The 20,486-nt window shown below is 39.0% G+C and overlaps 1 protein-coding gene across 1 annotated transcript in view; it reads right to left on the bottom strand.

The window, feature by feature from the left end:
* Positions 1-20,486, bottom strand: part of si:ch211-186j3.6 (neural-cadherin) — a 298,231-nt gene that overhangs the window by 95,029 nt on the left and 182,716 nt on the right. The window contains exons 25-26 of the mRNA XM_038700849.1: positions 11,956-12,185; positions 1,721-1,998 (exon numbers count right to left, since the gene is read on the bottom strand). Coding sequence (XP_038556777.1) covers positions 1,721-1,998; positions 11,956-12,185 — 508 coding nt within the window. The remainder of the gene's footprint in view (positions 1-1,720; positions 1,999-11,955; positions 12,186-20,486) is intronic.

Genomic DNA, 20,486 nt, shown 5'->3' with positions numbered 1-20,486 from the left:
CATACACATTATCGAAAGGGCTAATTTATTGCAGAAATGTGCTAATTGCCTGACAATATTTATGTCAGTGGGAATCAAAACAGTGCAGCTTTCAGCCAGAGCTACAGTCATCTCATCAATTCACATCGGATGAGTGAGACCAATCAACCCAACATCTTGTTTCATACAGAAAAACATTAAACGTTAAAAAAAAGTACGTGTATATGTATGTATGAATACACACAATAAATGACACTTGTATCCTAGCAGCTGATGGACAGAAATATCCAGGTACTTGGATGTACTATTTCTTAATGCTTTTAGTGTGCACTGGGCCGTTAAACTATAGTGAACTATTGTGGGCACATTTTTGAGCTTTGTACCAAATTGTCATTATTCATATCATTCAAATCACTCTAATGTTTATATATTGTCTTATGTGACAATGGTTGTTTATTGCCTCAAATGAAATGACAAAGACATTTGGGGACATTTCTATTCTTAATATTAAATATGAATTTCCATTGTAATAGAGACAGCAGCAATGTTCTATTTCCCTGTTACAGTAGCACTTTGCTAATGAGGTTAGTTAGGGGAACATGGCTGAACTTTGGCGTTTTAAAATGTAACTAAATACACAAAATTTAACTAAATACAGACAATGACATTGCATAGTGATTTATTGATGCATTAGTTTTTCAGAAGTGAGACTTTATACCCTCATGATGAGGCTTAAATTTTAATGCTAACAGGTAACCTCAAACAGACACTCCAACATGATTAGGAGGAGAACATCATCTGAAATTTTAATTGTCACACAACAAAGAATGAGAGAAGCAAAAAGAGGAAAGAGGAAGAAACAGGAGGAGTGACACTCTCTTACTCTGCTGGCCTACTAAACCAAACACATATTTTGTGACTAAGTGGAAAAAATAAATACTAGAATCATTTTGTCAGTGATGCACCGATCCCACCACATTTATATGTAAACAGTTCTAGAATATTACATCATTGTATTCATTTATTTATATATTTTTTTTTTACTGTTTTTCTTTGCAATTTCTGCTTTAGGGTGTACTCACACTAGGCAATCCATACCGTGCCCGAGCACATTTAACCCTCAAATTCCAGTTCGTTTGACTAGTGCAATCGGTTCAGGATATCGTGGCAATCAAATACAATTTTAAGTAGCCAGGCCTAGTGGAAAAAAAACCCAAAACAAATCAATATATGGTGGTCGGCGTTGATATTGTGGCAGGATGTCACAAAAAAATCAATGTATGGGAAACACTGGAGTGATGACGTAAACGTGCTCCCGCTCGGATAGCTAGGCGCAATGTGAGCGCAGGCCAGCAGGGGAGTGGGGAGGGGGGCAATAATGCTCAGGCATGGTACAAGGCAACTGGGCCGAGTGTGAGTATAGTCATATCTAAGCTCTACGTCCTCTCCCCTGTAAATGACTAGGGAAACTAAATGGCATTGGTATCCTGGGTTATTATCTTTTTTGGCATAATAAAGTCAAAATGAAACGTTTTTTCACTGGGGAAAAAATACACAGATTCTAACTATGCTCATTTTTATAGGTTCTGCTACCTCAGGGCATACAGGTATCAACATTTTTGAATTGGTAACAACCATAATGTAACTAGAGCCACAAAAGTAATTTTTTGTTAGTAGAAAAAGTGATGGCTTGCTAATAAACTCTGGCCCTTAGGCTCTGATTTGTGGATGTACAGCTCACCTGTAGCCATGCTGAGTGTCCACACACACACCACCGTTGAAGCAGGGATTTCTGGGATATGCGGTGCAGGGCTGATGGGACTGCTCTCTTCCTGGGCAGGAGCACACAGCTGTGGATTCCACTGTCACAGATACAAGGCTCATAGTCCCACAGTCCACCACTGTGGGAGTGTCCCGCACATTCAAAACATTGGTGCAGCCACCGGCGCCGGCACACTCTGAGCTGGGACACTCGTCAACTCGAACTTGGAACACGCTAACCTGCATGAATGACTGGAGCTGGATGGAGAAAGACAGAGAAGAAGAAACCAGATATTGGCAACACAGTTGACATGATACCAGTGAAACATAAATTGAACCTTCAGTAAAAGTTAAAAGTAGCACATCAGGGCATAAGCACTTTCACGTTCATGAATGCAACAGACATGTTAACACCAGATGTGAGGGATGCTCTCGATATGTTAAACTGTATCCCAATAATCTGTCAACATCCTTCGATTCAAAATCGAGGTGTATTTCTTACATCCCATCTGGACCAGAACAGCTGACAGGACACAACATGTGGAACATATATGTGACCTTAAGCTTAAAATCGCTAAAATTTACTGACTCTAATTCAGCTTTAACATGAAAGTGATGTTTTTGATCTTTTTGTGTATATTACCATAGCATTTCTGGTATGCTGCAGTCTTTACTTATTACTCATTTACAGTTCTCTCTTCATCTATATTCACTGACCAAATTAACTGTGGTTTTTGTGAAATATTTCTCAGTGATAATGGTTTACTGAAGCAAATTAATAGTTTTTCCAACGTTTTTACAACTTTGTCAACCTGGGAACATTTGCAACAGCAACATAGCAAAACCCAGTCTAGAAACTGACATGCAATACAGTATTTAACTTTAACCCAAGCACCCCAGATTTACACAGACCAGTAAACACGTGCACACACACCAACACATAGATAAACAGAATGCTGATGTGGAAAGTGCAAATTCAATGTGTGAATTTATTACAGTACAGTAGGCAATTTAGATCTAAGAAATCAAGCAGTTTTTCTGCACTAGTTTCTGAAAGAGCAGGCTAAATGGTGATGAGGCAGAAAGGAAACTGTGACTCTCTAGACACTCTGAGCAGTTTGATAAAGCAGTGGGGGAGGGGAAAACAAAATGGAAATTGAATATGTACTGTAGTGCTGTGGTGTACACACACACACAAACAAACACTCGATGTGAACTGTGCTGAACCGAAAGAAGGTCACTTCATGCTCAATGTTCTGGACTGATTGGACCTTATTCAGTGTGACTGGATTGCGCTCTCTAAACATGCAGTTCATATCTATTCCCCCAAATGACCTGAGCGGCATTAGCTTAACTTTGATACAGGTTATGTTTCATGGATTATTCTTATTTCTAACTATGCTTTAAAGACTGTACATTTGCCAAGTAGTAGTATTTTTTTCCTTCCAAAACTACCTGCTCTCATTTAACCTGCCTGTGTCATTAAAGTATCCACTTCAAAGTCAAATTGGAAACAAACGCTTCTACTCATTGGTTTCCCTTGACTGGTCACATATTATGCACATTGTAAAATGTAATAAAAAGATCATCCACTCTCTTTTGTTTTGCTTTATGAATCAGGAAATGTGTGTTCTATAAAGGACATTTGCCTCTCGATGTGACGCCCTATGGGGCTTTGTTCAACATAGCACCACCTCCAGCTATGTGACCGCTCCCCGCCCATGGAATACCTAGTGGATCTATCCACCATAACACCATTTTTATTTCCTTCCCTATGCTGAGTCACTGACTCTGGTAGCACAAAAATTTTGAAGATACGAGAAAAGCATGCAAATTGTTCTGTTCTTGGCTACACCACCACAAAAGTCTTCAGGTACATCTCCCATCTGAGATGTGAAGACCCAGTGCATGTATATTTTACAGAAATGTCCCCACAGCAACTGGAAAACTTTTTCTCAAGGAGTGATTTCCTTACAGTTTTGATTACCCACATAGTTCGCCAAATATTTTTTGACAAATAGCTTAATTTTGTGCTCAAAGTTGCAAAAATTGCTTAGTTGTTAAAACGGGGTGGTGGGTACGACTATAGAAATTCCATAAATCATACGTCATTCTCCAAGCTTGCGCAGGCGCACTGTCATCCCTCCTTAAAATACTGTCATGCCGTCACGCCTCGTTAAGTCAGAGCATCAAACCGATAAACATCGTTGTGAGCTAGCTAGCCAATTTATCATGTCATTTACTTAGAACTTACAGTAGGTATGTCTCTGTGTCTGTGTGTCTGATGGTCAGTTTGTCTTTCTAGTTTAGTGAGCTAAGTTAACTATGTTGTAGTTAGCCAGGTGTAGTTAGCTTGCATAGTTATTGCAGAAAGTTAGCTAACAGAGAGTCTTCATTTTATTTTTTTAGTTTAGTGTGCTGTTCATTTTCATTATGGCATCTGTGCGTGTCATCTGTTTATAATGTTATATTTGTAAATGTGTACTGAGTTTTGTAGATGGGTAAGATAATTAGTTTTATAAAGGAAGCACTCATGGCTTTGGCCAAGCAAGAGGCAAAGAAGTGACAAGAGCAGCTGCACAATCATAGGTCATAGCTACTCCGATGATGAAAACTTATATACTGTCTCAAACGTTTGGTAAATTTTCAATAATGAGCATTGGCACCACAAGTGTGTGGCTTCTCTGCTTGTTTTTGTCAACTACCAGCTCACTAATATGGAGGTTGTGAGCGCTCAGCGCACTGAAACGTAAGAAGACACATTATACATACATATTATTTAACACATCTCAGACTGAACATCACCAGAGACAGAACATTATAAGCTCCATAAAGGTCGACTTTATGGCAGGGCCGGTGGTTGTTCCGTTTAGTTTAGTTTAATTTTCTTATTTACAGAAAGGAAGGACCTGAATCTGTGGAGGCCAGCCATTATTAAACATCTGTACTCAACTGCAGTTTCTTACACGCTAACTGAGATCTTAGTCTTTATTAATGAAGGCCAAAGATATACTCAGTCACATTTGTCTATTTGTAAGATATCTGTCTGTGTGTCTTTTCATGTGGAGCCAGTAAATGTTATGTAAAATATTTTTTATAAATAAAATCTTGAGAATTGTACAGCTTTGGTTTGCTCTTGAGTCTTTTCTAGTTTAAAATGTTGTTTTATTTTGACCATACCCATTTGGTACATCCACACATTTTAAAAAGTTCCAATCTTGTGTTTGTGTTATTGTTAATTGCAATTTATAAATATTAAAATACATTAATAGTTTTATATAAGACATGTTTAACCATTAATGCACTATGCATCTGCTCAATATGATTGCAACCGCATAAAATGTGATTCATTTTATTGTCAACCTAATGAGGCTGTATAAAATGTGTAAATACCCCGTTCTTCAGGACACAACATATAAAGGTAAGGACTTCATAATGTGCCTGCCTCAGGCCCAGCAACCTGCCTGTAAACTGTATGTTATGCTTGGTAATATAGGGACACAATATCTACAGCTAAAGCTGATGAAAATATCATTATTGTAATCTCTCCAGTTTACTATTTATCCTCTTAGTAAAGTTCATAACAAGTCAACTTTACATGCAGAAGCTCAAGTATACGGTTGTATTGTAACTTCACAGTTCAACACCACGCCCACAGTAAAGTAAGTGCACCATAAAACGTAGTGGGAGTTATCGTGTGCAGTGCGTGACAGGACCACAGGACTGTATGATTGATAACAGCTGATACTCGCACATTAGTTTCTAGCATGGGTAAGTAATTGCTACTCCTGCCAGACAGTAAAGTGTACTAAACTTTACAGTGTAGTGATGTTAACACAGCATATCGTTAGCGAACACTCCAGCCGGTCAGGTTTTGGTTGTCATGGTAATTGATGATGTATGACTATTAATCACACCCCCATTCTCTGTTTGAGAAAGAACATTAACCAAAAACGGCAGTTAAAACTGGCTGCAGGGGGGCTTTAAAACTGAAGCTGAACGATGGATCAACACTGACTCCGTGACCCAAGTTCAAACTTGCAAGCTATAAGTTTTGCCGTTTTTTTAAGTAGTTTTATCATTTAATTTGCAGGTTCACCTGTTGAAGTTCGTGCTAGCATGTTGCGTAGCTAATGTGGCAGATTGTACGCCCAACACTGGAGCAATGTCAGAGTATATAATATTGAGGGACAGTCCAAATGTCCAAAATAAATTGTGTGACTGGGAGACTGGTCAGTGTTGAGGAAACGCTGAACAGAGCAGTTAGAGTACAGACATGTTCTTAATGAAAACCTGGTCCAAAGCTTAGTAGTAGACTGGGCAGAAGGTTAAAAACAGGACAAGACCCTAAGACAATGCAGGACTGGCTTAGAGACAACTCTGTGAATGTCCTTGAGTGGCTCAGCCGGAGCCTGGACTTGAACCCAAACGTCTATGGAGAGTCCACCGATGGCCCCCATTCCAACTTGACAGATCTTGTGACGATCTGCAGGGATGAATAGGAGTAAATCCAGGTGTGCAAAGACTGTCGAGTCGATTGAAGGCTGCAATCGCTGCCAAATGTGCTTCAACTAAGTATTGAGTTATGGGTTTGATTTCTTCTTTGCTTTGTCATTATAGGATATATAATGTAGATTTCAAAAATTCAAAAAATTTTTTGGGCTACAGCATAACAAAATGGGAAAAGTGAAGGGGTTTGAATACTCTCAGAATGCGCTGTATCAATAAACCCTCTTCCCTGTATTCCGCAGGTCATTGGGCGTTACATAACATTTTGTTTCACTTGACAGACCAAACAAATATGTTGTGGAAATGGTGTCAATTGCCCCCCAAAGAACGGATCAGTTTGCAGGACAGCATGTGCACTGGACAGTCCAAAAAGTGAATGGCTGACAAATAAGCTTCAGATAGCTAAGATAGTAACAATAAAGATGTATAATTAAGGTATGAGATAAGGTGTCCTGCACTAGAATAGAGAAGAAAATGGTGTGCAAAGCCATTTCATTTTGTATAGAAAAACAAAAACTAGACTTCTGTCTGCAACGTCAGTCTTTTTTAAGACCAAAACCAACCTGAATTTGTCCTGCTAACTAGCATTGTCTATTGAGTCCCTTGTTGGCCATACATAAAATAAATGCAATTGCATTTGATGAGATATTCCTCCACTGAAATGAATATAGCCACTACACTAAGCAGGATAAAGCAGGATCTTCTTTAAGGGATCTATTAAAATAATAAAAGGAGAAAATAATGCTAGCATTACCCTTTAAAGAGTTCACATTAGAATGTTGTATGAATGCATCAATATGTTTTAGCCTGTACATCTAATCACAAAACTTGTGCATAAGGGATAATTTCTGTATTTATAAACCTGGATCCTATTTTCACATATTTTGCTGTTGAAATGACTAATAGATACAAAAACTTCAAAAAGTACAAAAATAATTTGCAGTAGTGTGCATATTCTTTATTGGGGCAATTGTGCCCGTCAAAATTACGTCCACAAAAAGTACTTCTATTCTTCTCTGCCACCGACGGGTTCAGACTGTTATACAAGGTGTCTCACAATATTGTGGACAGGATCCCTGAGAGTAACACCTGGTAACACCCTTTGTTTTTAACAAGAAAATGAAGTCTAGTTTAAGGACAATTCTCGCTCTGAAATCTTGTGGTCTTGCAGGAAATGCTGGTGGAAACGAGGAAGAAGAGTTTGTTGTGTACACATAGGACTTGCTAGCTAGACTGTGTTGCCTAACGCTACTCAAACACAACAATCTCTTCTCTAATTCTGACTCACGATTGTTTTTCTCTCATTCTTTATTTCTTATTAATGGCCAAATTTTTCAAGAGGGGCTGTTGTTCTTCTGTGGGAATATTTTATTTTGAAGTATATACAGATTTCCCTGCTCTATAGTAAATCTAAAGCATAAATGGCTGAAAAAGAAATCGGCATGCCCCATCTTTTGTATATAATCTCCCAAATGTTAAGAAAATGAGAGACATATGTTGAATCTTTCAAAGGCAGAGCACTGTGTATAGCAAGCAACAAAGGGCCATAGGGAAGTACTGTTCCTTGGACTATTGTTCCAATGCACAAAGAAGCTCCCGAAACGTTCCCCACTGCCCTCAGGTCAACATTAATATAATGAAAAGATGAACCTTGGTATCTGAGCACCGTACCAATGATTTTAAGAAAGTTGAAAACCAATTTAGTATCATTAAAAGTCAAGCGAGGCCTGCTGGATTGAAAACACTGAGGGATAACTTTCATTATTGAGGTAAAGCAGTGAGAGATAGAGACATGGGGAATAAAGTTTTTTTTTGTCTTTCTTTTTTTTTTTTTAAATCTCCTACTTTTGAAGCATTACTGGAGAATTGAGAACATTAATAATAAGCACAGCTTCAGGCTTCATCTCCCCCCTCATTCCACCCCTCCTCCTTTCCCTTTCTCTTTCTATACCGTCCAGCGGTTACCCCCTCCTCTATCTCTCCAGCTCTTGTTCATCCTCTCCATTGCCACGCTTCAAATCTCATTCTGATCAATGTCTTCACCGGAGAACCTGGCTGAATTCAGATGAAACGCTCAGTGCTCTCCTAACAAATCACACCTGAAAGCTTCGGCTACTTCTCCGCTTACACATCTTTCTCTCCCGCTCTGCTTCTCTCTGTGGCCGTGCTTTTCTCAACCTAAAAACGTATTCATATACTTGATTGCTTTTCTCCACAGCGCTAATCTTTTGCCTTTTTCCTCTTTGTCACATGAAACAAAAGAGAGTTTACACCAAGGAAAGAAGCTATGAGAGAGGCAAAGGATTGAGTGTGGTGACTGACCTGAATTGACCACCATGGTCATGACTGGATTCTGGACTTGTGCTACGTTTCTCTCCTAACAGACACACACATGAAATAAAGACTGGCTCTTCTTCCCTCTGAGGACACAGAGTCAGGTCTCTCTCTCTCTCTCTCTCTTTCGCTCCCTGCTGGTGAAATTAATACAATTCATGCTCTCTCTCTCTCTCTCTCTGTCTCACACACACACACACACACACACACACACAAATACACAGGTCTCCAACCTCCAAACTTTTGAATCGTGAAATGAGGTCTGACTGAAGCCAGCAACCAGGGAGCGTCAGTCTGATGAAATGAAATGTTTGTTTTACTAACTCTCTTCTATATAATGATGATATGTGTATATATTTTTATGTTTTGAATTTTGCATAGCCCGCCTTCTGTAGAGGGTGAAATTGTATTTATAAAAGGAATTTATGAGTAAACATAGGAAGATCTATGTAATTTTACACACCGTTCTCATTCAACAGACCCCAGTTCTGGTTGAGTTTTTTTTATCTTCATGTAAGTGCAACAGCAGTAAAGTATTACAGGCATAATCCACACTGTGCATTTCTGTTAGAGTCAAATTTGTTTGGATTTAAAAAGATGTTCCACTCTCAGGGACTATGAATAGACTAGAAATAACCTTTCCTGGGTTGGCTAAGAAAAAACTGTCCAGGACAATGGTCTAAATCAGGCCTCATTCCCCCCCGTCCTATAAAGCAGAAATGGTTTGTGCAGGCTGATTTGTGGAGACTAGAATATATCACTGACACTGAAAAGAAGTTTAAAAGAATGTTCACCATAGATTTAGGCTAACTATAGAGGCTATGTCATTAGCAATATAAGTTGGTCTTTTGTGAAAAATGTGCTCTGGCTAAATACAATCAAACATTACCATTCAATGGAACTGTCTCTATAATAAATCCAATCTAAATCTAATGTGTTAATATTAATGTCAATGCAGTGGTTCTTTTGGTTGTTTCCATCACCACATTCATTTATAGCTAGTAATCCTTCACATTGTCTAATTCCACTGTATGATGGATGAAGAGTTGCATTCTCAACTGATGCATATAGTGGCATGTGACGTACATCCTGACATGGATGGCATATCATGACAAGCAGGTCGGATATGTTACTGTGTCTGTTCCCAGCACATACGTCCCACAACAAGGAGCAGAAAACTACTTCTTCGGTCTGCACGGCACGTCCAACGTGTGCTATGGGCATCAAATGATGCATCCCTTCATAACACAGTCAGTGTGTCTTGCATTTAGGAGGTTAGGTGGGAGAAAGCCAGTTATTTTGCAAACATTGTTGGTTGTATATAATTAAGTAAATTATACTATATTAGAATATTGCTCAATATACTCAGTTGATGCATAAAATTTGGTAATGATTGCTCAAAGTTGGCGTGGCTTATTACGAGAAATGTATATTTCTAAACATTTCTCATTCCAAACTTCAAAAAATCTAAGAAAAGTACCTATATGTCCTAGAGAGCTGAAATTTTTTCAGCACATCCCCTGATTTGTGAGGTTTGCCTCACTGCAACCTATGGTCAATTCAGAAGTCAGTCACTCTATATTTTTCAGAATATGCTAAATCAATTAACACCTACTGTATATCTAAGTCTTTCTTGAAACGCTACCAAAATCAAGACAGACATTCTCTAGATGGCCATTATCAAGTGTTGCAAAGGATTTTTGGATTGGTCAAATGGTGAGTCTGTGATATTCAGTATCTTGCAATAACTTGTAAAGTATGAACATTTTCCTTTTAGCTAATTTTTCAATCAAGTGCCACCAAAATAATTAACAACAAACCCAAAACCAGCAGAATGATGTGTGATTTTTCTCAGAATTTTCTCACCAACATCTTCACTGTTGTAAGCGTTTTAAGTTTAAACTGGCAAAACTATCCGGGTCTGGTATATGTGACGTCACTACCTAAACTTGTGAGAAGGTGTGTGAAAACAGTGTCTCACTAGTAGCTCAGTCAGTTAATCACCTACTCTGAAGATCTACAGGTCCAGTGTTCAAATACCAGGCTGACCAAGTCAGATTTGCTGACAATATAGGTTGCTCAGATCATAGTGAGTGTAAATTCTCTATCTTATTTGGATCCCGTGACACTTTCCTCTTATTTTTCTCTGCCTAAACATGTTTGTGCAGCTTAAACTTTAAACCTTTGAAACACAAAATGTTGCAGTAGTCAGGCACATATAATGGCACTCTCTGATCTCTAGGTGATGCTCTAAAAATCAAGTTTGCGTTTCCCCAGTTATCTCAAAATATCCAAATTCTTTCATCACTTTAATCTCTCAAGTCGTCCTTCTCCTCTAAAAATATCAAATGTTGATTTTTTTGCAACTTCCTTGGATCCCGATCATTATGTTGCAGAAAGCAATTCCAAGTGCACAAATTACAGTAATACAATAAAAAACTATACATATTCACTATATATATATATATATGTCTAGGACAGCTAAATATATAGAAATACAACTGTTCTAATTAAGATATGTCTAGACATCCAGCATTCATTGTGTCCTTGAGGGACAACTGAACTGTGGCTGGTGGTCATAAACTCTCTGGGGTTGAGGAACACAGAATAAGGTGGAAGGAAAGTGACACCATCCTAGGACAGACTGTAAAACACTCTGTGACTGGAAGAGATGAAATGGCACAACATCCCATACATTTACAACACCTTCAGTTGTCCCCTTTTCTCACCCAGCACAAGTCTTTCATAGAGGTCATCAAGGGAAGAAATGCATTTTTTTGTGAAAGCAATAAAAAATTATCCACAGGTTAATCCACAGTGGCTTCTGTTGTGCTGATTGTGTGAAGAGTTTTTTAAAGGTGACCTTGTATAGAGAAATGTGAAAAAAAAACAGTTTTTTACTGATGCAGTTGGGTTTATGTGTTAAGTTGTGTGTAGAATTTTGAACATTTTCAGTCCTGCATCCAGCAAACAGTCACAAAATCCCACATTTTGACTGACATATCCGATATGTTGGAATTTAACACAGGCTTTACCCAAAACATTGCCAGAAGCAAAACTGCTGCCTGTAACCAACCAAAAGTGTGAGAGCAGAGAGACAGCAAAGCCTTTGGAACATTCACTCTTGCCAATCTGGACTTTCTCTGTGAATTGACATATACAGTGCGTTTGTAGTACACTGGTGTGCAGCTGGTTGGATAATGTTATATACATTGTACGTCTCATTCAGGAGGTGTCAATCAATCAAGTGCTAAAATGGGAACACAGTCTCCAACAGATTAGCCAAAAAAACAACCAGGTTGACAGCAATTTGTGTGTCTACCTTGAGTGTCAATATTGTTAAAAGGCTAAAGAACACAAACGATGACCTACCTTTTGTTTGTGGGCGGCCAAATAACCGTGCAACTTCTCAGGCTGGAGGAAGGAGGGCCCACCGTGCACAGCAAAGCGAACATCCAGCATTCGCTCCTTCACATCCATTAGGCTGAAGATGTTGACATCATCAGGTGGAACGGAGAGCATCTCAGACAGGAAGTCCACCAGCAGCTCGTAGCGGCTCCGCTGCTTCCCTCTCAGTTCAATGAACTCCTTTGCTGTGATGTCTGAGAAAAAAACACAATGGGAATCGTAGACTCTGCAAAAGTGGCCTCATTATTTCCAGCCCTGCTCAAGAATCAATCTGATTACCGGGCTCAAGTGCTCAACTAAAAAATTGTCCAGAACACAAGACTGGAGCTGTGATGATAAATGATAAAAAATGACTCAATCACTCACTGATAAAATCTTTTGTAAGGAGAGTTATTTTGTGTTGGTACTGTGTGTCTGGTTTTCTGTGTGTGTGTGTGTACATGTGTAAATGCTCACCAGTCCAGTGGTTTAGCATATCAGAGTTGTATGTTTAAGGACCACATATGACAGTGTGCATAAGAAAAAGAAAACAAGATCAACTTTAACCTGTTGACTATTGGCCTTTGTAAAGATAAAGACCTCAGCCATGTGTCATGGATGTGTCATGGCTGAGGTCAGGCCAAAGACATTAAGACACAAGCTTGGCTCATATTATAAGAAATTTAGGCCATTTTAGGCCTAATAGGATGTGATTTAACCTCATTTTAAAATCTGTCATGATTTTCAATGCCCCACCTGAGATTGACAAAAAGCCCACCAAAATAAACAACAAAGTATTGAATTTGCTTCACTATTAGCAGGACAATATCATCTATCAGTGACTTTCAAAACACATACCATTACAAAAGTAAAATAGCCATTTTCTGATCAGTCACCGCTATGACGTATGCTAGTTAAGGTAGCTTGAAAAATCAGGGAATGACCGAAGTCAGTGGTCTTTATCCTGTAGGCTCCATGGGATAGGGTGAAACAATCTCAACCTTCATCCTCCGAGGATGAATGTCCCGTAGTTTTTGAAATATTTTCGTTTAGATTAAAGTGGTGGACTGACATGCCAACACCGGTCCCCCCATGCTGTAAAGTGGAAAGAGCCGGGCAGTAATGGAGGGTGTACATACCTATTTCTGTTGATAGAATAAGACAAATTGTCTTTACACAGTTGCTTTAATAAATAGGCTTGTTTATTTATGAAGAACATGACATCACATTTCCCTAACAGAGAGGGCTTGCACACAGACAGACACATGCTTTTTTCCCCTTCATTGAAACACAGCAGAATCAAAGAAATGTATGTATAAAACCAGGAGAGATTGCACTGGGGTTTAGTCACACATGCACACAGGCACATTTGCACAACATTCCACTCAGTTTTGTCAGATTCTCTTCAGAATGTCTGAGAGAAAAGAAAGTGTTTGGGAAGAGTGAGAAATGGACAGAGCTTTTCATCCTTTCCAGCCTTTTGTAAAGATCTGCTTAACTTTGGCCGTTAGCAGTCCCAATTGTGTTTTATACTGCAGGAGTGTTTAATGCTGATTTTAAGCTATAGCTTGCAAGAATATATTCCAGTGTGAAATATTTTTGGTTATGACAATGCAGAGGGTCAGGGCGAGTGTCAAGCCACGTGTGAAAAAACATTTTATGTTTAATTATCTCCAGTCCTGTAGTTCTGCTGACCTGACGAGTCCAAGCCAAGTAATGTGTTTGGACTGTTTCGTTTGTTTTAAAATGTAATTAATAAATAATTTTTTCTCTTCATCTATCTGAGTGTGCCAGTAATTTACATGTCTTTTGTTGCAAGTAGATTGACAAACTAGGAAGACAAAAAAAGACAAGGCTTAGCATTAGACTCGTTAGCTGAAGGTTAATAACTGAAACAAACAAAGCACAAATATAGTCGGGTCAATTTATGGTCTCAAATGTGGCAGTACCAGTACCAGCTGCATCTTCCTTGCATCAGTGGCAGGCTACACTCACATGTCAATATGTGCAGTTGTTGGTAGCTGTAATTGTTCCCCCTATCTATACTGGTCTAGAAGATATCCCTTCTTAATGTAATTTCAAAGTAAGTGAGACAAAATCTAGTCTTCGTTCTCTGTGAAAATGCATTACAAAATTCAGCTAAAGCTAATTTGAGGCTTCAGATATCTCAGTTACCCAAATCAAGTGGGTATCTTCCAAGGTTGGTCTTGTTAGGATGTAGCAGACAGTGTTTCATTTGCTGCTGTGGAGGGACAGTAACATAATTGTGGAACTTTGTGCTAAAAAAAGTCCATAACCTTGGAAAATAGACAAGGACAAGGACTGTAGATTCCCCTCCATCTCTTGCATTAAGTTGCATTAGACAGGGGTCTCATCTAGGCCAGCATAGATAGGAAGAGCGGGTACTGTGACCAAAAATCACTTGTTTATTCCAAGGACTACTAGAAACTCTCCTACATCACAAAAAATGTCTTAATAATCAACATTCTTAGACTCAAACTGGTTCTCACATACACGTACACACACACACACACACACACATATATATATATATATATAAATATATATATATATATATATATAAAAGGGGTTGGGCAGGGTGATTAGGTTTGTGGGTGTTTAGAGGGAGACAGAGCCTAGGCATTAAGAGACAAGACAGGGGGCTCTGAATGGGCTCAGCGGATACAGCGTGAGGGATCGAGGCTAATGTCAGCTCCCATCAGTCATTCCAGCGGGAGAAAAAAGGATACAGGAAGACAGAGAGACAGTCAGGAGGGATGGGGGCTAGGGGGAGAGGGTAGTAACTCCTAACACAGAGTGGCAGCCTTTGCACCTGGCTTTGATCCAACCTCACAATTCACTACAGCTTTCTCCTTCCCAGTGGCTTCATTTGAGTTGGGCAAGGCGGTAATGCACTGACGCACTCCCGCCTGTAGGCTTGTGATTTCACACAAATAGGCGCAGATAGGGAAAAATATCCTGACCATGTAGTACTATACTGTTGGGAGAAAGACTGAGACAGACCACTATCATGTTCTTTGTGCAGTTTGTTGTGCTTCTTCCTGTCTTGGCTTGACTGACAGTGACAGTGGAGCGGCCTTTAAAGGTGCTCTTTAGACAAAGTCAAGCATTTGGGGCCTTTAAAGGTTTGAAGACTTCTAAAGTCTTCAATACTACCTTGAATCCTTCTTGACAGGAAGAAAATATTTACCAACATGCTTCTACAAAAGAGAAATAGAAGAGAAGAAGATGTCACAGTATTGTCTCTACAGAACTGCTATCACTTCGCATTAAATTCTACTGAAGAAATAAATTTTTACTTGATAAGTAACATGTAGATTTAAAGGTACAAAATGTATAAAATAAGAATAACTTAATGATTATTTATATATAACTGAATATTTTACAAAAACATAAAGTAAGGACTGAATCAGTTTAGCTATTATGAGATGTGTTTATGGGAGTTTCTGTACCCTGCCTTTCTCAACTTTGTATCACAATAAAGACAACACAGGTAGCTAATGAGGCCAATATAAACATATTGGTAATTAGCATAACTGTGTGCAGCACTGCACAGATGGCGCTCAGCTGGAACATAAATCTCTCTCACCTTCACTGTATTCAATGTAGTGTGTTTTCCCTTAAACAAATGCTACAATCATGATCTTATCCCCCTGTGAATGGTGTGATGCTTGTGGAGAACACACAACCTGCAATGCCATGGTTTAAAACCACTTTTCTTTCAGGACCCCACTCAGTGATTAAAACAGCCTGGTATCGTCAAAAGGCATATGAATAACAAACCGATTTCTTAAGTCATTTGGCGTGGTATTCCAACACATTTTTTTGTTTTCACGTGTCATTTCACGCCATTTAGACTGCATTGACCTCTATTGTTCAGAAACGGCGTGTTATTCATACACCTACTGTCACAAAAAAATCAGCGTGTGGGATATAAATAGCAATGAAAGTCCGAAACTAAGGTAGTGGAGGGGTGGTCTGGTGTTTAGTAGGTTGGTACCTGATACAGGCAACCGGCGTTCAGTTACCATGTGAAACAAAAAGGACATAATATTAATTTTTGGTTTTTATTTAAGTTACGTAGGTTACCATGCTACATCATAGCTAACGCTGGCTATGTTACGTTAGCTACATAGCGTTAGCTACATTAAAGTTTAAGTAACTAGCTAGCTAGATGCTAGCGTTGACGTTCTCCTTTGTGTTGCTTAGATCTGCAGGGACTGAACAGCGTGAAATGACACGCAAAAAGCTTAAAATGCGTTGACATGGCATGCCAAAATATCCTTAAAAGTGGCATGGTGTTTATACGCTATTCCATGATATTACATTGATTTAAGGAACAGCTTGTGGGAACAGTAGTGAAACACACTTGTTTGCCCAGAATCTGACGAGAAGGCCAACAGATCCACAGAGACTCAATTGACCACAAAGACTGCAGGAAGCTGCTTACACAACTGACCTATTGGAAGAAAATAATTAGCAACAACCTTCATTATCAATGTAACGTTAATCAAAAATGATAAATATTTGCTGGTTCCTGCTACAATGATTTTCTTCTTTTCTCAGCCATCCTGTGCACTGGGAAATTGTGATGGGTGTCTTCTTCTGGGTTATTTCTTTAACCTTTTTCCTCCAGCTGAGTATTAATTACTCATCATGACCAGTAAACTGACTTTGATGTGTAAAATCGGTGGAGTGTCCCTTTCATTGGCAATGAAATTAATCACTGGTTGCAGCCATTATTCAATGCTGAAAGTGAATTCGGAACATTTGTTGGCTTGATGGTGTTCAAACAAGATCTTAGCACTTTCCCACACATATGTCTCTGATTTATTAAAACCACAAGGAACATTTTATTTATGATTTTGTGGCATTTATCATACTTGCATTTTAGCTATCATTGACTGACATTCACAGGGACAGTAACAAGTAGTAAGATATTTTCTCAGTGTTTGCATATTGATCCCATAGTGCACGTACCTCAGAGGGCAGACAGATGAGAAAAGACAGATATAGAATCCTTCTCCCTTCATCATGTAAGACAAACCACATCAGCCTTCTGTATGAAGTGTATGTTCTCATCTTGTGCTTCTGATTGGGCTCTCCCCCGGAGCACTATACATTTCTCTCTAAAATAGTGTTATGTGGACATTTCAAGGACCTTTTGTTTTGTACCTTTCCATCAATACTGAGAAAGAGAGAGGGAGAGTGAGAGAGGGAGGGAGTCTTAATCTCAGCAAGGCAGATTTAACTAGTGCGTCCTTTCAGCGTCCTTATTGCATTCCACATTTGTTCTTGAAATGGGATTTAGAATGTCAAGGAGGGTGTAAGTAATGCTATAAGTAGAATATTTTCATAATCCCCAAGACTGAGAATCAATGAAACTGTTTACTTTAAAGCTCCACGTGGAAAAATAAAGTCCTGGAAATGGCTGCTACATATCCTCCACACACACACACACACACCTTGCCTACCCCTCAGGGTGATCTTAAAGTAATTAATCCTTGATATTACATTTTGTTTTGAAACATTAAACTTACATTTTAGTGAATTTGTTCACTGCTGAAGTACAGGTTACAAGGGTGTGAGTGATATTGACACTATACTCACAGCAGTCACTGATACCAGTGCTCTCTAGCTGTTACAACCAGGGCCAATTAAATCAATACACTCTGCAGCTAACAGCCCTTTAATGACAGTGCAGTCATTAGAAAATCTTCAATGAATTGACCACCTCACAGTGATAAGTTGTTGACAAACCTAACTTTATAATTCTGCATTACATGGATGAAAACATTTTATTTGATTTCCATTATTCAACTTAAACACACATTTACTAGTCTACATTTTGTGAATGGAGTCATTTCCCTTACACAAATATTGAAATGTGGGCACCAGCTGTTCTCCACCACACTGTCTCTGGGTTTGGTGCACATTTATTCACCCCAGTCCTGTTTTCAGAATGAGAAGCAAATCCTTTTATCTACTACCTATATGAGGCTGGACTCTCCCTACCATCCTTATCTTTCCTTCTTTCTTTCCCTCTACTCTCCTCCTGTCTTTGGAGTGCACCCATAGCCTACACTCTGCTTCTATTTCAATATCTCTGAAATCATAAAAGATCCTTCAGCCATGTCCCATTTTTCTAAAGCAAATTTAATTCTGAACCGACAGCCGATGTGCTCTACCTCAGGTAATGATGGATGCTGCTCAACATGTGAGGAGAATGTGCTGGCTGAGCAAAACCTATCGACTAATTATTTTGCCAGCATAAGTAATGGAAACTGGCTTTTCTGTGTGTGTGCCAATGACAACTTAGATCCCATGAGTCAGGGGAGAGGGATTAATAATGGGTGTAATCTTTTGCTAAGGAAACATCTTTAACTGACAGTGTGACAGTCCTTTGAAACACTGCAAACAACTAGACCAAACAGTAATCAGTGCTCATTAATTTTCTATGACTGGAGACAAGTCTGCAAATAATGACCACATTCTCCGACACTCAGCTCAGCAGTACTAAGTTCAGCACAGTTTTAGCTTTTGGGCAACATTGCTAATTCTATCAGCCAATCGCAAATTGGTATTGTTATAGGTCCTACCTTTTGCTGTAATAGCATGAATGTCACATGCCATCTACTTGGAAGGCAATAAGCAAAGAGGTCCAGCACTTTTGTATGAATGTCAAAACAAAACAGAGACAAAGGAGCGGCACATAAAACAGCCCACAGTTCAAGGACAGTTTTTGGTGGACCAGGGAGTATCAAGATTTACGAGTCTTTATGAGGAGAAAGCGTCTCAGTCTCAGCATAAGTTATTGCATTCCTGTATAGTGTTGAGAACTATAACTTTATTGCCATAAACAGAATTCTGCATACATATGTGGTCTTCACTGATTCCACTCAAGTATGAGTGCTGTTGACAGCGTAAATGAAAAAAAGTTACAATGATAAAGGATTGGTGGACTGCGTTAACACACTACATGTTGGATTTTCCAACATGTAGTGTGTTAACGCAGTCATTGGTCTGTCACTGATAAGGATAGGGATCGAGACCCGGTTCCAAAAGGACCCGGTTCCAAAATTTCTGAAAACTCGAAAATCAATACGGTTCGAGCTAATCGATACTGCTTTCGAGACTTGCGGGTCCTATGATGTAATGTTATGTCTCGAGTGTCAAATCTGATTTAAATAGAAACGCAATGGATAAGAAAATCATCAGGCTGCAGTCTGCCTGCTCTCGGTCCTACACATGCACACATACACACAGCGGCAGCAGAGTAAAAGGCTGCGCCGTTGTGGTGGAATACGGTGAGGGTTAAGTTAGCTCCAAACTACTGTAACGTTAGTTGATGACAGCTACGCTCGTTACTGTAAGTAAAAAGACAATACTTTATCAATACAGCTGTCTGTAATGTAACATTAAACATGTAGAAATGGTTAATTTAATCATCTCTGTCCTCAGTATCTCATCCTGTATGTTTTATACAAGCACAAAAAAGTCTGTCTGGAGCACAGACTGGTCTGTAGTCTGTAGTAAAAACTCAGCTTCTCGCTGAGACAAACCAGCCTCTCCTCCTTCTACCTGGTAACGTTACCTGCAGGAAGCGAGAGAGGAGGAGGGACTGATACAGACTGATGTTGTTCTTTCTAAATGTCACTCACAACTTGTGATGTCAGATAAAGTTATTGAGTTACGTTGCTGTTGTAAACATTAATGTTGCTGCTCTAGAAACAACATTTGGCTGTATTTTAAATTTTAAATTAAAAACAATCAGGCAGTTAATTTGTACACTTCAATATATGTTTATTTATCGCAAGTGATATGTCATCTCAACGTTATGGCACATTGAATATTTTCCTCATACCGTGCAGGTCTACCTCATGCCCATTGGGTCTGGTCTTACCAAATAACCATCACTAAATAATAGTAAAGTATCGATAGTGGTATCGATACAGAATCGGATCGTTAAGCAGTCTCAATAAGGGTATCAATATCAATAAAAATTAACGATCCTCATTCCTAGTCACTGAGACACATTTGTATAATATAAAAATATGAGAATAGGCTACTGTCAATAAACCAGATATAATGAAAAAGTAATTTGACCAAAAATCTTAATTCAAGGTCCAGTGACCAGCTTTTCTGGAGCTTTCAACCACTTTGAGGTCTTCCTCAGCAGATAGGATTTTCTTAGGTCCAGTTATGAAAACTAATCTCAATTACTACTAAGTGTATGACTTTAGTCACATGCTAACATTGCAACCGATGTAATCTGAAAAGTGGAGTGGTGTATAACCCTTCACTCTACAGCTGTGTGGGACTCGACAGACAGACAGACAACACCAACTGTCTGTGAACACCAGACCAAAACCAAAACCAAACCCAGACACAGCATCGATTGGGAAGGGATCAAAGGGGACAGCCAGAGAAAGATCAAGGAGGACACCAGAGACCATTTTTGACCTGACCCAGAAACAGAGGTGTGTGTTTGTGTG

The sequence above is a fragment of the Micropterus salmoides genome, unplaced genomic scaffold (genome assembly GCF_014851395.1).
Source record: "Micropterus salmoides isolate LMB-PRFRI ecotype aquatic unplaced genomic scaffold, ASM1485139v1 Ms_hic_scaffold_6, whole genome shotgun sequence".
NCBI lineage: Eukaryota > Metazoa > Chordata > Actinopteri > Centrarchiformes > Centrarchidae > Micropterus > Micropterus salmoides.
Note: the sequence above shows the minus strand (reverse complement) of the source record. Positions and strands in the feature narration are given on the sequence as shown.